General features: G+C 36.9%; 2 protein-coding genes across 6 annotated transcripts in view; one reads left to right on the top strand and one right to left on the bottom strand.

Moving 5' to 3' along the window:
• LOC128014862 (ras-specific guanine nucleotide-releasing factor RalGPS1) overlaps nt 1-21,540 on the bottom strand; it is a 113,560-nt gene that overhangs the window by 42,387 nt on the left and 49,633 nt on the right. The window lies entirely within an intron of this gene.
• Nucleotides 1,297-18,826, top strand: LOC128014865 (angiopoietin-related protein 2-like). Its single transcript, XM_052598552.1, has 5 exons — nt 1,297-1,704; nt 5,649-6,612; nt 11,378-11,571; nt 13,717-13,987; nt 16,162-18,826. Exons 2-5 carry the CDS (start codon nt 5,673-5,675, stop codon nt 16,359-16,361), a joined length of 1,605 nt encoding a protein of 534 aa, XP_052454512.1. The 5' UTR covers nt 1,297-1,704; nt 5,649-5,672; the 3' UTR covers nt 16,362-18,826.

Raw genomic sequence — 21,540 nt, 5'->3', positions numbered from 1 at the left:
GTGACTTCAAAAATGTGTTATTATTTAAACATTATTTATTTATGATATATATAACTGGTCTGAAAATAAAACAACAAACAGGCTGAATGAATTCTGACAGCAGGTGGCGCTTATAGAAAAGCAGAAATAAAGAGGTTCATCTGATTGCAAGGCAGTGATGCACTTATAAACTGCTATATCAGGCATCGTATGGATATAAGATTAGAAAAACATGCCATCAAATCTTTTCTCAAGTCAGTTCGCAAGAGGTTATTTATTCATAAAACCAAACAAAAACTCCTTGGATTTGCACAAACGACACGAATGGCTTATTTTGAAGTCAGAACAGCTTATGTAAGTGTATAATTGGAAACAAATTTGCAGGTATGGAACTAACCGGGTGACACTTGACATTTCCAGAGACGAGCGATGTTGCTCGCCGCAGCATATTCAAGCAAAGGCTGACACTGAAAAGTTGTGTGAAAAAAGCTAAATCAACGTAAAGCAACCAATTCCCTTGCGCTACTTGAGTTTCTTCACCACTGGAAGCTGCTCTGATATTGACATGGTCCTACCTCTTGCCTGACCATAACACTTTTAATTTTTTTTTTATCTGCCATCTTTCGCTATCTATAGTCGATTGGCTAATATCCAGTGCTCTCTTCTCCCTATCATTATTAGAAACGCCCCTTAATGCTGATTGGCTGAGAGTTTGTTCTGGGACTCGGCCCGATTGTGGTCAAAAGCATTTTTATAAAAATCGCTTTGTGCACCTTTAACCAAACCAGCTTGGTCAAAATTACCCAGCATGTATTCTGTCCAACATTTAACTAGTGCTGGGTTGCCAAATAACCCTAAAATGGTTGTTTTTCACCCAGCATTTTTTAGATTGTGACGAAGTTTATCGGCCAGTTTGTAATTTTACATTTCCACCAGTTTGACCCATTCAGATAAAAAAATAGTAGGTTCTCTTTCCAAAAAAAGAGGCATTTTTACGGTTTACTTTTACCAAAGATAAAGGCTATAAAAGGATTTTTACCCCCTACAGCAATTTTGGCTCCAAAAGAGATCCTGTCAGTGAATAGATCTTAAAAGAACATTTTTAATAATCATACTTATCACTATAAAGAAACTTTGTCCATTAGAAAAAAGATCCATGGGTGTTAAAGGTTCTTTACGGAACCATTGATGCAAATCGATTGATTTTTAAGAGTGTATCAATTGTGACAACCATTATGTCTGTGCCAGGGGGAGGGGAAAGGGGCGGAGCCAAACAAAAACAACAGCATTACCACAAACTAGAGAGGGAGAGGGAGAGAGACACAGCAGAGTGTTCCCTGTGTTCAGTGCTGATGGGTGGATGTTAAAGACATCTCTCTCTAAATCAATGTGTCACTCAAAGTGAAGAGTTAACAGAGAGCAGTCGGAGGATCCTTTGGGCAGAGACTCCAGCAGGACATGCAGACACACGCTGACCACGGACAGAAACTAAACCGCACTTAAAGAACAGTTTGCAACAGGACACAAAATGAGACTGTCACCCATCATCCTATGACAGGAGACACGCCGAGGGACGGACAAGAAGAAAGAGGGACAGAAAGGACGGGTGGATCTGTGATGACTTTCACTTCAGGGACAACACCATCCAACCTTCCTGGAGAGAGATTGTAAGGATAAAGCAGAGAAGAAGAGAGAAAGAGCCGGGAACATCAGCACACCATCCTGGTAAGAGCCGTTTGATTACAAATGTGATCAATTCAGATGAATCATGTTCTCTGGCTTTCACCTTCATACTAACAATTAGACGGGCAGATAAATCATGCAATGAAAGGATTTCAAAATGCATATATTTCCAGGATTTGCAGAATAGCTTTGTAGAAATGTGCATGATTATGCATTATATTTTATTCATTTCAATTTATTTGTCAGAACTGGAATAAATCAAATAAAAGAAGCCTGATTCCAGGTTTTCCGTAGCAGGGAAAACCCATGACTTTTAAAGAACAATTAAATGTAGTCATTCAGCTGTTGCTCAGATCAAAAGCAATTTAATTTTGACATTTTTATTAAACATTTTGGAACTAAAGGTAACTACAACAAAATTAGATTTACTAAAGAGACTTTTAGAAAAAAACTGTACACTATAAGCCAAATCATGGGTCAGATTTCCAGGGAATGCATGAACTGATGAAATGTTTGCCCCTTGAATGCAAGGTAAGTCGCTTTCTATAGAAGCATTTGTCAAATGCATAAATGTGAATATATAAATGCAGAAAGATGCATAAAACTCTCATCAGAATGGTGTACCTGGTACAAATAAAAGCATAAATGAGAAATGTTCAGCATGGCGATGTTGTAATGGTAGCATGCAGATGCAATCACACTTCACTTCATGCATTCAAGAACTTGAGGACTTGAGCTCAGGACAGAACATTTAGTTTCAACAAGAGCTTATGACATTCACTTATGAGATAATCACACACAAAATCAGCCCAAAACATGGTTAGCACTTGCTGCATCTATAGGGAAAGTTCTTCTCACAGAACAATGAATGCAAATGATTTCCTACTGAATTGTCTTTGGTACTTGTTTGTCATTCACCCTTAAAAATAAAGGTTCTTTATTGGCACTGATGGTTCCACCAAGACCCTTCAATCTGTATAGGACCTGTATAAGTTCTTCAGTTTAAGAAAAGATCCTTCAAACTGAAATAAAAATAAAAGAGTAATTCCTAACAAATTTATCCCACATAATCACAGGAATTCCTGGAGCTGGATTTGTGCCCAAAAGACACGCTGTCCGTCTTAAAGACTACATTTGCATCTCCTGAGTGAATAGCAGCACTCGCAGGTCAGAAAAAGAAAGTTACAGTTAATGCATACTGAAAAAGACCCAAGAAAGCCAGAGGAATGCGAAGCTGAGACCCCGATGACATCAGCGGCTCAAGCTATGACATCATCACACTCGAGTTCAAATTCAAATCAGATTTGAAATCCAAGTCAGATTTTGAATTCGGAACAACGACGTAATGCAGCATTCTCATGCGTGACTCTATGGAAGTTATTCTGGCATTGCTCGTTACAGCAAAACAGATCCGTTTGCTGCTTTATGACACCAAACCCTGTGTCTATATCACAAAACTGAAGAAAAAAAGAAAGCACAACACAAGTGCAAGGATATAATAAAAATAAGCATTCGAAAGTTGATGTTTCAGTCACTTTGATATTTTTTTTAGTTGGAATATGTTAATTATGACATGATGTAAAGGGTTAAATATAATGCAAATATATATTTTTACATTAGGGCTGCATGATTAATTGCATGCGATTGTAAAGCCGGTTCTTTGATTAGCAGTAAATATCCATCACCTGCTTTCAAATGGAGCGTAACTTACTACACAGAGCCGTAGTTCTCGGACAAGCTACGCAATATCGCATCATAATCGCAGAGGAATCGATTCGTGGACCCCTATTTTACTCTTAATGTGTTAAAGGTTTATAAAACAACAACAACCATTAATACATTGCAGAGATGCAATACAGGGTTGGAAAAATCCTAATACCCAACAGACAGTGAGCATGTTTCCTAAATCAACGCCAAAACAAATGCACAACAAAAACCCCTCTAATAAAGGTTTAACACGGTTATGTAATTTTTAAAGAATATATGATTCATCATGCATGTTTGTAGCATGAGGTTATGGATCCTTGCTGAGGGTCTTGTGCAATCTTGTTTATATTCTCCTTGATTGGAATACATTTTCCTTTGATGACTCAATGCTATGAATGTTTGTTGGTACATTCAGTCCAAAGCACAAGACACGTGATTCAGACGTTAAAAATAACTAAATGAGAAAACAGGAGTTCAGCATTAGATAGAAGTAGAAAGCAGTGTTAAACTACTGTCCCAACGACACTACAATCCCTGAAATGAGTGGAAAGGAGCTCCTCCTTACTAATGAACACAATAAAAACCATGACCGCTGAGTCTGTTGTTATGGGAGATGCTCTGTGCACACAACATCGTGTCATCGATTTTCCCATCTGTGAATTAGTGCATTCCTGTGCTGGGGTGTAAAGCGATGACTTAGTTATTTAATGACTGGAGAGATTAGGGAAACAAAATCTGACATGAATCATACATTAACATGCACTTATGTAGCAAAAACTTCTTATGAATGCTTTGTAAAGCCTTAGGATTTGATCTGGTGTTCATGTGTCCTTCATAAAGACTCTTCAAAACTCCTCAAATTTGACTTTTAATGCCAGATATTTTGTGTTTTGTGCATCATAAGGGTTTCATCAGACTGATTCAAAACCAGTGAGTCTTGGGCTTTTGGGTCACGCTATCTACCATATGTAATTCTCTCTGCTTATCCGTTAATCGATGACGCAATAAACAGATATAAACTAAAACATTCGGAAACATTTACGTATATAGCAAAACTTGTGTATACAGCAAAAACAGTGTGTGGCCTAGTGGTTTAAGACAGACTGGAATCGGAAGGGATTTAGCATCAATTCCTGCAAGGCGCAGTCCAAAAGCTTGCTAATTCTAATGTTTTAGAGTAATTAACATACAAATGCTTTAACAGGGCAAAACAGACCGGTTCTTTGGAAAATCACCAAAGAACACAATACATGTTTCATTAGCTAATGGCTTTACATTTAATTTAACAAAGGGGCTCAAGTGACGAGGATCTTTTAGGGTCATTCAAACAGGATGGAAACTTGCATTACATCAGTTTTGCTTTTTAATTATTTTTGTATGAACACATGCATCTGCCTGCTGCATTGCTTCTGAATCAGGCGACTGCTTTAAGATTGCATGGCAAGTCCAGTTGATCCTAAAATCGCATCAAATGCATAAAATAAAATGTCGTTTTTTTTAGACTACCGTCCAAAAATATGGGTTCAGTAAGATTTTTTTTTTTTTTTACAGAAATCCATGGCTCTATTAAGCAAAGATGAATTAAAATAATAATAATGATCAAAAACAGCATCTAAAATGTTGCAAAACATGAACATGATGTTCATTACGTTGAACATTATGTTTTTTAGTATTTAATCAAATAATTCTGGAAAAATTTGTCAGTTTACTCCAAAAATACTAAGCAGTACAACTGCGTTCAACATTTATAATTAGAAATGTTTCTTGAGGAGCAACTCAGCATATTAAGAATAATTTCTGAAGATCATGTGACACTAAAGACTGGAGGAATGATGCTGAAAATACAGCTTTGATCACAGGAATAAATTACATTTTAAAATATATTACAAAAGAAATAAATTATTTTTAAATCGTAATACTTTTTCACAATTTTTAAGATAAAATAAATGCATTCTTGGTGAGAAAGAATTCGACTTACAAAAAAATAAAATATTTTATAGAAAAGTTATAAATTGATGTTTGTTTTTAACCGGGATACAAATAAATATTCCTACTGAGTAAAAAATCTCTTATCTTATCTTAGTGTTCCTGTAGCTCAATTGATAGAGCACTGCACTATTAAGCGCAAGGTTGGGGGTTCGATTCCCCGGGAACACATGATATGTAAAAATTGATAGCCTGAATGCACTGTAAGTCGCTTTGGATAAAAGCATCTGCTAAATGCATTAATTTAATTTATTTAAATTTTATTTAATTGAATTTATCTGTTCATGTTCCAGCACAAAGACGCATCTCAGACAGCCATGACCGTCCTCACTTTGAAGCGCTTTCTTCTGGCCCTGCTGACCATCACCCTGTCCAGACCCGACTCTGCTTCGCTTGGGTTCGCCGAGGAGTTCGAAAGCAGAGACGACATACTCGAAAGCGAGTTCATGTTCGCCAGTCGTCCCAAACGCTCCGCCGACCCTCCCAGCGCCTCGGACCCTGACAAATGCTCCTACACCTTCATCGTTCCTCAGCGCAAAACCACGGGCGCCATCTGCGTGAACTCTAAAGAGCCGGAAGCCCTGCTGGAGAACCGCGTGAACAAACAGGAGCTGGAGCTGCTGAACGGAGAGCTGCACAAGCAGCGGCGGCAGATCGAGACGCTGCAGCAGCTGGTGGAGGTGGACGGCGGCGTGGTCAACGAGGTCAAGCTGCTTCGCAAGGAGTCACGCAACATGAACGCCCGGGTCACGCAGCTCTACATGCAGCTGCTGCACGAGATCATCCGCAAGAGAGACAATGCGCTGGAGGTTTCTCAGCTGGAGAACCGTGTGTTGAATCACACGTCAGAGATGCAGCAGTTAACCACACGTTACCGGGATCTAGAGCACAAATACCAGCACCTTGCATCGCTTGCGAGCAATCAAAGCGCGCTTATAGTACAGCTAGAAGAGCAATGCAGGAGAGGAGGCTTTGTTGGTGGAGGTTTTGGTGTTGGTGGAAGTGCAGCTGGTGTTGTACGACAAACTCGACCTTACCAGCCACCTGCAATCCTCCCGCAGCCTCCACAACATCGCCAACCACCTCCACCTCCGGTCCCACATTCCCCCGCCAGGCCTTTCCACCCACCGACCTACACCCGCCACAACAACCAGCTCACCAATGAAATCCAGAGCGACCAAAACATCAAAGCAATGCCACCGACTTTACCAACGGTGCCCCCTGAAACACACAGCTCCTCCACAGATAAACCCTCAGGTGAGTCCACTCCAAGATTAAAGTTTTGTCATAATCACTTACCCCCATGTCGTTCCAAGTTCGTCTTTGGAACATAATCTAAGATATTTTGTATGAAAACCGGGAGGCTTGTGTCTGTCCCATTAACCTGCCAAGTAAGTTACACTATCAAGGTCCAGAAAAGTGTGAAAGACATCATCAGAACAGTCCATCTGCCATGAGTGGTTCAACCGTAATGTTATGAAGCAACAAGAACACTTTTTGTAAACTAATGATGACATAATAATGAAAATAATGACTATATTCAACAATTTGTCTCCTCGTCTCTTCTCACCTGGTCTCCTATAAGGTGGCTGCTAAGCTAAACCAGCTAAAACCATCTTAATCCAGACAAACAAACCATATAAGTTCTGGTTTAAGTGGGTTTTAATTAGTCTGTTGTGTGCTAAATTAATTGCCAATCAATCAGTATTCTGACTGTCATGCACAATTTGTGATGAAGTCACAAGGATTTATGCTCAAATGGACCCAAACTCCTCTTTGAAACCTTTTCCTTTTCCAAACATTGGAAGGATACTGTATGTTATGAATAATAGAGTTAAGTAAAGAAACATTAAAGAGCTGCCTACATTACTGAAAACATTTCCTTATAAAATCATGACGAAACTCTCCACAGTGTAGGGCCACACACAAAAGGATCGGGGTGAGTAATGAGAAACATCTTAACATTACACAGCCAGCCATCTTCATTTTCTTGCAGTGTTTTTACAAGGTCAATTGTATTTTGCACACCGAGAATGATAAATATGTATGGCTACGCCTAAGTGGTTTGGTTACATCAGTGGTTCCAAAGAAAACAGCCTGAAAGTTGAGCGACACAAGCCACACGTGGATTTCCCTGCCGCTGATCGCTCAGAGCTTGGTCTCCGTCCCATTACAACACAATCATTTAACAACACATTTTCTGAACTAAGAGTGCACATTATTCTTGGGAGGAAAACCCTCCAAGACATGAACCAATTTAAAGTCCTTAAATGGGGGATTCCAGAGACTTTTGCAGAGAAATCTTTGGTTTGATGGAAGGGGTCTGTTTAAGTGTTGTTTAATATTCTATATGGGAATTTCTTTGTGGTAACTGATAACTGTTTGCCTCAGATGCTCAAATGTGGCTGTATAAATGAAATGCAGTGTAGGAACATGAATAATGGGGTGATGCAGTTATTATGAATCAGTTCACACTTTTCTGAAATCTTTCACATGGTACAGTATATTATGGAAGCTTGTTTCTGCCATGGGATGAAAAAAAAGCTAATTGTTACCTTTTAGATTCAAAGCTAGAACCCTGAGATATAAACTTTCAATTCTGCTGGAGATGCTGGAATTGTTGCAATTAAGGGGGAAAAAGTCTGAATTGTGAGATAAAAAGTTGCATTTACCTTTATTATTTTTTATTCTGTGGTAGAAAAAAAACTCCTGAATCTCAGAATTCAGAGGAAAAAAATGTAAAATTTATGAGATATAAACTCAGAATCGCAGATTTTTTTTTTTTTTTTGAATTGTGAGATAAAAAGTTGCAAATAACTTTTACATTTTTTATTTTGTGGTAAAAAAAAAAAAAATTCTATCAGAATTACGAGATACAAACTTTAGCGAGATTTTGCGAGAAAAAGTCAGAATTGTGAGATAAAAACTCACAATTAACTTTTTTACATTTTCAGCCCAGCAGAAATAAGCAGTCATCTGTAAATCAATCTTGTCATTTTTATTTTTTTATAACATGCCATTAAATCTCGCTAAGTTAAGTGCTTTGTTTTAACAGATTTATACGCACTTTACTAATAAAAATACTGACTTGCTACTTTATTTATTAGTCTTAGTTTCCACATGCAACAGATGAGTTGATAACATAAATCTTAATGCAAAATATACATTACTATTTACTTTTGTTACTTTTGTTTGTTATGTCACTTTGGATAACAGCATCCGCTAATTGCATAAATGTAAAAATGTTGTCATTTACCTGATGCTTTAATCCAATATATTATACTAAAACATCTGAGAATGATAAAACTTCCCAAGTAAATCATTCTGGTGGATCTGGTCTGATGCTCAACTGTGGCACATAAAAACTTGTTTTATTACAGTATTTTTTGTGCAAAAGCTTGCTCTGAAAAGATGTCCTTACACATAAAATAGAGCAGAAAAGAATGAATAATCATCTAAAAACTTGCACAGAATACAGAAGGTCAGACAGAGATGACTGTGATTTCAGAGCAGACTGTGAAGCTTCCTCTGGAGCTCATAATGCTTGATTATTCAGCAGCAGACAGCGAGAAAACCACTAAACTGAACTGAAATGTCAAAAGCAGCAATCACAGGGAACCGAGACGAATCAGAACAAAAACTGTGACGAATCAAATTCATCTGAGGAGATTCCATTGGATTTTTCTATTAGCATTTGGGGGGGAAATCAACAAGCGTGACAAAAGCTGAAGGATAATTTGAGACAGAACTTCAATCAATGTTCTCTGAAAGCAGCAGACCTATGGATGAATGTCTCGCGATGATCTGGTAACTTTGGTATGATATCAACTCAACTTTACTGATGAAGTACAGTTGCATGCTCACACATTTAAGGAATAGTTTAGAATAGCATTTAATCACCTGTTCACCATCCTCTGCAGTGAATGGGTGCCGTCAGAATGAGAGTCCAAACAGCTGATAAAACATCACAATAATCCACAGCACTCCAGTCCATCAGTTAACATCTGGAGAAGCGTTAAGTTTTGTGTTAGTAAGAAACAAATCCACCATTCAGACTTTTATAACTTCAAATCTTTATTTCCAGCTAAAATATTCTACATACTGAAAAACACTTTTTCCGGTGAAAAAGTCATCTTGTCTAAATCAGGGGAGAAATCTGCACAGATCAAGCACTGTTTAAAACAAATATATGGCTGGATTTTGATGTGAGAGACCAACAGGAGATTTTTTATTTTTCACTGGAGGAAATGTTCTTATAGATTAAAGGGGGGGTGAAATGCTATTTCATGCATACTGAGTTTTTTACACTGTTAAAGAGTTGGATTCCCATGTTAAACATGGACAAAGTTTCAAAAATTAACTGCACAGATTACCAAAAGAGAAACAGCATTAAGGGACCAGTGGATGGAGTTTATTTTTACAGAGCATCAACGGAGTTGTGCAAGTGTTTTTGTTTGTTCCCTGCATTTCGAAGATGCTCGTTTTACAAACAAGGCCCAGTTTGACGACGGATTTGCGTATCGTTTATTTCTTAAGGATAATGCAGTCCCAATGAAAAAGGGTCACGATCGTGTGTTGGAACCGCAGGCGGCGAGTAAAACTGCTTCAAATATCTCTGTGTTGTTAACTTCGCTATCGGCGCGTAAGCAATGTGATGTTGTCATCAAACTGCACTTTCCACATGTACAGCTAAAAAAAAAAAAAAAAAAAAGACAACATAAAGTGAAACTTAGTCATTATTCAAAACCGCTAAGCAAATATATACAGTTTCAGTACATACCACATAGAGACGTCGTTGCTGATGCTGCTCTTGTTAAATTTCAGCCTCTGGATCTGATTCTGGATCATAAATATACGCTGAATCTGACTGTTAGCCATGGTTTGTTTTGGATGTGTTTTTCCTCACGATAATGTCAGAGCTTCCAGCTCTCAACGCAAAAGCCTACTGGCGCTCATGATTCTTTAGCTCCGCCCACACGTCACGCCTCCAGTCCGTCGTGTTTTTACGGGAAAAATCAGTACAGACTATCTTTCTCTTATAAATATAATAAAAATAAAGACTTTTTGGAGTTATGAAGGATGCAGTACTACTCTATAGGTACTCAAGATTAACAGGATATTGAGTGAAAACCAGCATTTCACCCCCCCTTTAAGGACTAATATTTTAACCAGAAGCAACAGGTTAGAGTTAAAAACACTTTAATGATGGATTTGTTTTTTTAAAAACATGCAGCTTTTCTCTTCACAATAAGTTAACTGATGGACTGGAGTTATGTGTATTACTTGTGATGTTTTTATCAGCTGTTTGGACTCTCATTCTGACGGCACCCATTCACTGCAGAGGATCCTGTCTGAGAACTGAGGTGTGATTTGCCTGTTGGACTGAAGCTTGTTCGCTAACCCAGACTCATTTACAGAGACGGTGAAGGCATGATTGGATCAGTCAGTAGCCGAGCCAGCGTTTTCATTTTCTACATGATTTTCCATCTCCTTACGCCAGTTTTTAGGTTGCCCAAAAAGGTGTGGAGAACATGCAGTCATAATGAAAACAGAATTGCCTCAAATGTGATTCTGGGAACTTGTGAGCCCAGATGAGAAAACAACATGTCCTCTACAATGGTTGCATAAGTGCATGGCATAATAGTATGAGGTCAGTGAGGACAAAAATTGCATGACTATTTTACAACACCTAATAATTACACCTTATAAACCAATCCAAATCCAATAGTTGAAACACAGCTGGGATGCATCAAACTCAACCGACAGAACCAGACAAAAGAACACAAGCTCTTGGAGGTCCTGGCCAGTCATTGCTCATCAATAAGTGACTCTCTTTCACAATCCCTTTCTCTTAGAAACGCAAACCTAATCAGCTGTCCACAAAGACAGCTGGATCCATGGCTAGCGATATATAATCTAAAGCAGCTATGAACCACATCTGATTTGATTTTGACATTAAATTCAGAGATGCTTTAGAGAAAACCATGACTTAAATATTGCATGTGTGTGCTTTCCAAAACAGGGCCGTTCAAAGACTGTTTACAGGCTCTAGAGGAAGGACACACCAACAGCGGCATGTTTCTGGTGAAGCCGGAGAACACCAACAAACTGATGCAGGTCTGGTGTGACCAGAGACACGACCCCGGCGGCTGGACCGTCATACAGCGACGCATGGACGGATCGGTCAACTTCTTCCGAAACTGGGAGACGTACAAGGTCAGAAAGAAGTTTATTTTCAGATTTTAGGGGATTAAATAGCTTTAACGTGTGAAGTTGCATGATGTTTTTAAACAAACATTCTGGGTTCAGTATCTCGAAGTCAAGTCACAATTATTAATATAATGCTTTAATTAAAAAAAGATTGTTTCAAATGATTAAACTGGATAAGAACAGTGCTAATGTTGGAAAGTTATTCAATTATGAAACAAATTTTAGCTTTAAAGCAACAGGTGCCGTTATTCAGCTCAATTTAGTTCAATGTTTATTCAAGTGCAAAGGTTGTAAAAATTAATTCGTTTTGAAATCATATTTACTGTAGTTCAACTATAAAGAAGCTTTGCAAAGAGGAGGATAGTGTCATGATATTATTAGTTTTGCTAAATTTCCGAACTGTTGTGTGTTTCTGAGCAACACACTTTATTAAATCAATCTGCAGTTTTTAACGACGAACTGTAGAACTGAAGTGACATTCATAACAAGATGATTCGTTGAATCATTTCATAATGCACTTGCATTGTTTTGCAATTTGTGATTTCTTAAAAATAGCGTTAAATAAGTGTATCGTCACACCCCTAGTGCAAGTCTATGGGGAAATATATCATTCTAATTAAAATTTTATCATAATGAGGTCATGCAAACATGATCATTCAGCACTGATAAAACTGAATGCAATGCTTCAGATCTCCATTGCTGGATAACAGCAGAAATCGCCCTCCATTAGTCAGAGTTAATTAAAGTAATGAGACGCACATTGTTCTGAAACCCTGCTGTTCGTGCATGGAGAGACTTCCATGACGAAATGTCTTAGCCAGTCAGTCTCACAGCAAACTGTGGCTTTTTGCGATTTCTGAAATCATCCAAAACATCACTTTGAAACGTCAGATGAATTTGGTTATGCAAGATGGGCAAGGTTTTCAAACAAGGGCCAAGGCTTTTCCACAAAAACTCTGTCTGACAGAAACACTGTTGACGTCACCAGTGCCCAGAACTGAAATCAGGAGCAGAAGAGCCAATGTGAAGGGAACGTCCTAATAACTAGATCCACTCGGCTGCTCTGGAAACATTTTAAAAAGCACTAAAAAGACACTGAAGGAAATCATTTATTATATAATGTCATTTTATTATTTTTTTTTATATGCAAACCATATATATATATATATACAATTGCATCCAAAGATTCTTTACATTGTCTTCATGGTGTTGCATGAAAAAACTAAAAGCATTTCGGTTTGAAATGACTTGTGGGTGAAAGGAAATAATGACAAAATAGTTTTTTCTTTAAACCATGAGTAACACAACAGCAGTCTGGAGTTAAAGTCTTAGCTGGTGATTTATCACATGCATTAATAAGCTCTGTTCCTGTTTGCTCATGATATGCTAAAGTAGGTGTTAAGCTGGCACGTCTGTGACATAATGGGCGATTTCTGTCTGCTATCAGCTAGTTACATGCAGTATGTTCTCAGGTGTTTCATGATACGGCGGTCAGATCTGCTTGTTTGAAATGAATAATGACTCCTAATGCTAACACGGCTAAATACAAACACGTGTACGATGTTGCTAGAGTTCTTTTAAATTGCATTGTCTGGCAGGATTCAAGATCTGACAAAGAGTGTATAAAACAAGAATGAGCACGACCAGTTCTGAATAAATATATAAAAACTATTTCACATATTTTCATATTATTATTATTATTATTATTATTATTTTAAACCTAATAAAATATTTATTAAAATATTTTAATTTAAAAACAATATAATATAATATAAATACCTAATGTAGGAAAAAGGTAGCTTAATTATATGTATATAAAATCATTTATATAACACGTATACATATAAAAATAAGCTACTTTTCTTACATAATATAATATAATATATTTTATTATATTATATAATATTATATATAAATACATCTTATGTCATAAATAAATAAAATAAAAAAAGAGGAAAGTCATGTAGAATTATGGTAAAGTATGCAACATCATAACCTGAAATGTTAAAGCTTTTAAAGACCATTCCTTGTAGACCATGCATCAGAGGGTTAAATGTTTGTATAATATATATTAATAAATACTTTTTTTATTATTCTTTTGAGCTGGAATGGTCTGTTTAACAATCTGTTTCTTTGTCGTTTCTATCTTAGCAAGGATTTGGGAACATCGATGGAGAATACTGGCTTGGTTTGGAGAACATCTACTGGCTGACCAGCCAGGGTAACTACAAGCTGCTGGTGACGCTGGAGGACTGGTCCGGCAGGAAGACGTTCGCAGAATACGCCAGTTTCCGGGTGGAGCCGGAGGCAGATTTCTACAGGCTGCGGGTGGGCCGTTACCATGGCAACGCTGGGGATTCCCTCACCTGGCACAATGGGAAACAGTTCACCACCCTGGACAGAGATCACGACGTGTACACAGGTATCAGACCAGCACTGACGGAGCACCACAACCAGCTGCAATAAGGGCTTTAACATTTGCAGAAACGAGCTCGCATTATTGAACTTCCGGCTCCTATCGTCCAAAAATCTTTTTAACAGCGTAGTTAGCTCAGATTAAAATTGCTAATTAAATTAAAAGCATAAAAAATGGTTACATGACATAAAATAAATGTGGGGATAAAAAATAAAAAAGAATCCCACACACCCACTCTGACGTCCCGATCTGAATCAAATGATTTGTAATGCGAAATCTGATTGGAGCGCTTCGAAACATTTCGCAACGCAATGGTTTAACTGATATTCAGAGTTTCACAAAGCTTGCTGTGTTCTTTGGTCTCTTTCTCTATATAATGTGTTGTCTGAATAACAGTGGACATTAAATCATTACAATTAATATGCCTAACTTTGGGTTACAATGTTTTTATTAAACTGCAATCACACTAAATACAGTTTCAGTCGTATTAAAAGTAGGGCTGTCAAATGATTACAATTTTTAATCAAATTAATCCGAATTTTCAGTGGATTAATCACGATTAATCACTATTTGCAATTACACCTGAATCCTAACCATTTTTTTTTCTGAAATGCATACCAAAAGATAAATAACAGGACACAGATACATCATTTTCATGTATTGATTCATCAATATGTGGTTCTTTTTTTTCTGAATTTCAAAAGTTTAACATTTACTTAGATCAAATTTACCTGAGCACTATATCAAACCATACCATTTAACTATAGTGTAAGAGTTTTAGGTGAACCAGTGGTTAAATATAGCCATATATCTATGAAATTATGCATAGAGAAACTCGAAAGAATGAACTCAGAAACACAAACATGCGCCACCATCACATAAGCAGCACTCTGGGCACTCTTGTTTTTAGGAGGTGTTCATTTGCTCTGCCACAATACTTTAGGATCGATATTTTCACGTTCTGAAGGCTTCAAGTGCCAGTAAAACCAAGTAAAAATGCAAATGCTTTTTCAAACAGCTGTAATTTTCGCTGCATTGCATGTAGGCGTTCTGCGCATGCACAGTGTGAAACACAGGACGCTATAACAGGAAGAAGCTCCAGCGTATCAACTACCAAAGTCTTCTCTGTTTATCGAGCTTGGCATGAATGTATTTGAGAGTAACTGGGGTAAAACCTTAAGCTACTTCTGTGTTTTCGTCGTGGCGCTCGCCGCAGTTTTTTACTATCTTGAGAATTCAGAGATCGACGAGACTTTCCTGACCTGAATAATTTGTCACACTGCGCATGCGTGAAATGCGTTAAAAAATTTGACGTAATTAACGACAAAAAACTAATTAACATCGTTAACGCGCTATTTTTGACAGCCCTAATTAAAAGCATTTAAAAAATAAAATAAAAAAACACCCCCCCCTCTGTTTTTTCCACAAATTTCACTTTCACAAAACTTTCAATGAAAAATTAAAATCTCAAATAAAAACCGATAGAAAATAATAATTGAAAACCAGTATCTGATTGAAAATAATGAAACTATAACAGCGTCTGCTGAGTAACACCCCACTTGTGTTTTTTGTGTCTTGAAAAAGGCCATTGCTAAGTTCATTATGTTTATAATCGCACTACAGAAATTATTTCAACCCAAGCTTTCAAATTTTAAATAAAGATTGTTGTCAAAAACTTAATTGTGTTGCCGCTGAAGTCATGTGACTGTGGTGTAGTTTGTTTATATCCTACGTTTAGCTATTTACTTTTGCTGATTATTTACTGTAGTCTTCAAAACGTGCATGAATCAAAATTTTGTTGGTCAAAACCTTATTTTCTGCATTATTTCAAAATCTAATGAAAAGTACCATATGGTTTTTGTCGAGGGAACTACTGCGGGAAAAAAAAAAAAACTACACAAAAACTAAAAGTGATGCAGAAACAATTAAACAGAGCTAATTTCACAAAGAAACGACAAGCAATACTGAATAAAAAGGAACATTTTAAAATATAATTTTCTTGTAAGATGTACTCCAATAAACTGACAATTGTTACAGTGTAGCAGATAATTTATTAAAGTGCAAGGTGATGTTAACTGTTGTGTTGCCTTACAAAAAAACATCACCGCAGTGCTCCAAATAGAATCAGTGTGTAATGAATCATGTTCACGAACTCAAAAACCTCATTTCCTCTCATACAGGAAACTGTGCCCACTATCAAAAGGGTGGTTGGTGGTACAACGCCTGCGCCCACTCCAACCTGAACGGCGTGTGGTACCGCGGTGGACATTACCGCAGCCGATACCAGGATGGAGTTTACTGGGCCGAGTTCCGCGGAGGATCGTATTCTCTGAAGAAGGTCACTATGATGATCCGACCCAATCCCAACACTTTCCATTAGAACATCATGTGAAGGAAAACGCAAGTCTAATGCGTTAACGCTAAAAACATTGTAAGAAGTGCAATTATTTTTGTTAATTATTGATTGTTTACTTTGTTTAGAGTCTTATGAATTCATAATATGTGACCCTGGAGCACAAAACCAGTCTTAAGTCGCTGGTGTATATTTGTAGCAATACCCGAAAATACATTGCATGGGTCAAAATGATCAATTTTTCTTTCATGCCATTATGCAGCGCTAAGAACTTTATTTTGACAAATTTAATAAAAAAAAAAAAATTGTTTTTGTTTTTTTGCACACCCAGATTTTCAAATAGTTGTATGTTAGTCGAATACTATCCTATCCTAATAAATTATAAATCCAAATACTATCGTATCCTTACTTATTCAGCTTTTAGATGATGTATAAATTTAAAGGGGGGGTGAAATGCTCGTTTTCACTCAATACCCTGTTAATCTTGAGTACATATAGAGTAGTACTGCATCCTTCATAACTCCAAAAAGTCTTTATTTTTATTATATTTATAAGAGAAAGATAGTCTGTACCGATTTTTCCCGGAAAAACACGAGCGCCTGGAGGCGTGACGTGTGGGCGGAGCTAAAGAATCACGAGCACGAGTAGGCTTTTGAGTTGAGAGCGTTTGGAAGCTGTGACACAGATCCAGAGGCTGAAATTGAACAAGAGCAGCATCAGAAACGACGTCTCTATGTGGTATGTACTGAAACTGTATATATTTGCTTAGCGGTTTTGGAAAATGACTAAGTTCCACTTTATGTCATCTTTTTTTTTTTTTTTTTTTAAGCTGTACATGTGGAAAGTGCAGTTTGATGACAACATCGCATGTTGTTTACTTGATGTGCTTACGCGCTGATAGCTAAGTTAACAACACAGAGATATTTGAATCAGTTTTACTCACCGCCTGCGGTTCCAACACACGATCGTGACCCTTTTTAGTTGGGACTGCATTATCCTTAAGAAATAAACGATGTGCAATCCGAAATGCAGGGAACAAACACAAACACTTGCACAACTCCGTTGATGCTCTGTAAAAATAAACTCCATCCACTGGTCCCTTAATGCTGTTTCTCTTTTGGTAATCTGTGCAGGGTTGTCTTGCCCTGGCAACCAAAAACACACTTCTTTTGTGACATTTCGCGACGCTCTTGCTCTGATCAGTGAAGTCTGTTGTGCTCTCAGTGCTCTGCTATACGGGAGCACGCGCTCTTCCGGCAGAAGTGTTTCAGGACCCATATAAGGAAATTCCGCTCCATCTAATGTCACACAGAGCCATACTCTAAAAAAACTTTCCGAAACTTGTGACAAACCGGAAGAGGTTTTTTTGGAACAAAAATACTCCTTCAAACGTACAACTTAATATTTGAAACTTTGTCCATGTTTAGCATGGGAATCCAACTCTTTAACAGTGTAAAAAACTCAGTATGCATGAAATAGCATTTCACCCCCCCTTTAAAAAAAATAAATAAATGACTGGTTTTGTGGTCCAGGGTCACACATGCAATGACTTCATGAAGGAGACATAACTCATGTCTTCTTGGGATTCTTCCGAATGGTGTCCAGGCATTGTGGACACTGAAGAATAAGTGAAAATACAAGAAAAACTACAGTCAGACAAACCTGGCAACTCAGGTTCCACATGACAAGCTGATTAGCATCGAGTGTGTCCTTAAAATGGGGATTAGAGTTGACCTGATCTTAACAGGCACCCGGTCACCTTATTCTCGCTGTAAGAAGTCGAACCATGATAAACTGTTGTTCTGAGTACTTTATTGCTATAAAACATGACCTGTTATGTACCAATGGAGGCATATAGATTATCATTTGATCTGGTATATCATTGACTTCCAATACAGGGTACGATGCAATTGGAAATCTTAAAGGTATTTCAAAAATTACATTTCTGTTGTCATTTAGAGATAAATTTAGCCTGGTCAGCGTGAATGCATCCATTTACTAGATCAAACATTAATGAGATGTGAACTGGTTAAATGATTACATTTAATGACCGATGCAAAGCCTCTGAAAACTTCAATGACTAGACTACATTTAGTAGCACAAATGCGATGCTTCCTTTTCATTTAGTTTGTTTTAGCATTGACTTTCAATAAAGGGTACATTGCAATTGTGCCTTGAAGTGGACTACATATGATACATTTCTGTCAACATTTAGAGGTACTTTGTTTATGCATCTATTTTGTAATTTAAAAGACATGGATCGGTTAAACGAACCACAAATGCAAGGCCTTTGCAAAAGTCACAAATGCAAAACATGTCTGTCTTGTGTATTATTGTCTACACTCTGTCAGATTTCACTTCGGTTCTTTAGACTGAGTGCTGTTTTGAAACCATTTGTATATAGAAAATATGAGTGAGTGTCTTTGTAATGCAAATTATGATTGTGTTGTGTACTTACAGAATTCTCCAATAAATTATGTACTGTACAGCTATTATGTTCTTCTGAGATCAACTGCGAAAAACATACACAAGTCTTGCCTTATTAACACAAAAGACGGATAGAAAGGCTGAGCTCGAACCTCAATATTGTTACTTGATCAAGCAACTAAAGGCTCTAAAGGGCCCTACGGGAGACTAAGTTTGTCCTGAGTGACAAAGAACAGACCCAAACCTTTTCTGCTCAAACATCAATCATTTTAGATGACTAATGGTGTTATTAACATTCGTTTCCAAATGAGGAAAACCTTGTAAATGGCTGGAAAACACATTAAAGTCAAGAATGAAATGAAATTGGCATTTGTAAGCCATTTACTTCTGTAATGTAGAGCATTTCCAATTGAAACAGGATATTGTTGAGGAAAAGTAGAATGGTGGAATTGATTTTATTAATCAGATATGAACTGAATTGTAAAAAAGCACAGGTGTTCAGAGAGAAAGTCCTTAGAATAACATGCATTGTTCAATCAAGATCACTTAAAAATGAACATTTGTGTGGATTATTGTGATGTTTTTATCAGCTGTTTGGACTCTCATTCTGACGGCACCCATTCACTGCAGATCATCCATTGCTAAGCAAGTGATGCAATGCTACATTTCTCCAAAATCTGATGAAGAAACAAACTCATCTACATCTTGGATGGCCTGAAGGTGAGTAAATCTTCAGCAAATTTTCATTTTTGAATGAACTATTCCTTTAACAGACAAAATGTGACAAGAAACCAATATATGGTTTGTTTTGTTCTGCATTATTTAACGTCAATCTGACCTACAGTCCACAGTTCTCTGTTTTATAATCATGTATGTCAAAGATATAGGGGATGTTAATGCAAACAGTGTTCTTGCCATCTTCCATCTTCACTAAATGAACGAATTAAAATGACGGCTCCACATTTAGTCCAAAATAACAAAGCAAAATCCCACAGACATGTTGCACACAGGAAGGAAAAAACCTTGTGTTACAATGCTTTTATATGTCGGCCAATGATTACTGTATTTCAGATTAACAGCACATAAAAACTAAAAACAATCTCAAGTGAACCGTTTTTGGCCAGAATAAACTAGAGAATGTATAACACTTTATGCTTAGTCAATGGTTTGGGTGCATGAAACTACCAATTTCATGTCCAGACAACATGTGATCCCAACAACAAAACTGCAAGAAAATGAAATCCTGTAACAGCACCTGTAACATGTCTATAAATCAAATCCAGAGTACCAGAAATAATCATTTAATGTGTAGCACTCCATCTTCACCCAATTTGAGGTAAATCAGAACAGCGGCTGTAAATGACTAAGTGCTTAGGAATATGAGTATTGTTGAGTCTCCAGACTTACTGAGAATCTGTGAGATAATAAAGAACCGTGCATCTGTGATCTGATAGAGTTCAGAGCACAGATAATGGGGTTCAATACACATTAGAGAGAGAGTACATGGGAAAAGACTGAAAAATGCCTAAAATAACAAAAACAAAACACAAATCTGAATAGTATGTTTCATATTCAAACACTGAGAGCACTTGTTATCTTATTGTAAACACATGCATCAGGCATGCTATCATGTTTTAGAAACTCTGTAAGATGACCAAACATGCCATGATGTTCTCTAAAACAAATATGAGAAACCACAAGGCTGAGGATGTCCACATATTTCATGGAAAGATCCAATTAATTACAAACATTTGGCCCCACGAAACATGAACAGAACAAGTTTCTCTCTTATTACATAAACTGCTGCGCTGAATTGAATGTGACATTTTATATCAGAATGTTTTTTATGATTTAGTTAGAAGTTCAATTTGTTTATATAATCATACATATAATGTATAATATGTATAATATTGTTTAAATGTCCAGATGAGATACATGTATAAATATAAACATATACAGCCATAGAAAGTCAATTTCATGCTTTTATGGATCTCTAAAAAAGATTAAATGTACCATAATCCAATGAAATACTATCAATATTTACACTACCGTTAAAAAGTTTTGCAAGAGTATTTTTTTAAAGAAATTAATGCTTGTATTCATCAAGGACACATTCAGTTTTCTAATTTCACAAATAAAATTCAAGAAAAAAAAATTCAAAGCCAAAAAATCCTATCACGGTTTTCTGCAAAAATATGTTTTCAACAATAATAATAAATCAGAAATGGTTCTTGAGCATCAAATCAGCATATTAGAGAGATTTCTGAAGATCATGTGACACTGAAGACTGCAGTAATGATGCTAAAAAAATTCAGCTTTGACCTTTACATTTTACAATATATTAAAAAAGGAAATGGTTATTTAAATTTCTAATAATATTTCAAGATATTACTGTTTTTAAAGTGTTTTCCCCTCAAATAAATGCAATCTTTCTAAGCAGAAGAGACTTCCAAAACAATACAAATCTTTGAAACCCCAAACTTTTAAACGTTAGTATTGTATATTTCACTTGCCAAATACAAATGTGAATACACACGGCTACTTCTGAATGGCTGACATTGGAGAAAGATTTGAGATGAGATACAGTATTGTTCAAAATAATAGCAGTACAATGTGACTAACCAGAATAATCAAGGTTTTTAGTATATTTTTTATTGCTACGTGGCAAACAAGTTACCAGTAGGTTCAGTAGATTGTCAGAAAACAAACAAGACCCAGCATTCATGATATGCACGCTCTTAAGGCTGTGCAATTGGGCAATTAGTTGAAAGGGGTGTGT

The sequence above is a fragment of the Carassius gibelio genome, chromosome A5 (assembly GCF_023724105.1).
Source record: "Carassius gibelio isolate Cgi1373 ecotype wild population from Czech Republic chromosome A5, carGib1.2-hapl.c, whole genome shotgun sequence".
NCBI classification, from domain to species: Eukaryota; Metazoa; Chordata; class Actinopteri; order Cypriniformes; family Cyprinidae; genus Carassius; species Carassius gibelio.
The sequence above is the reverse complement of the archived record's forward strand: the minus strand, read 5'-3'. Positions and strand labels throughout refer to the sequence as shown.

Coding starts and splice junctions, on each gene's coding strand:
- LOC128014865 (XM_052598552.1), top strand. CDS start 5,673: ATGACCGTCCTCACTTTGAAGCGCTTTCTTCTGGCCCTGCTGACCATC. Junction 11,572..13,716: donor GAAACTGGGAGACGTACAAG/GTCAGAAAGAAG, acceptor TTTCTATCTTAG/CAAGGATTTGGGAACATCGA. Junction 13,988..16,161: donor AGATCACGACGTGTACACAG/GTATCAGACCAG, acceptor CCTCTCATACAG/GAAACTGTGCCCACTATCAA.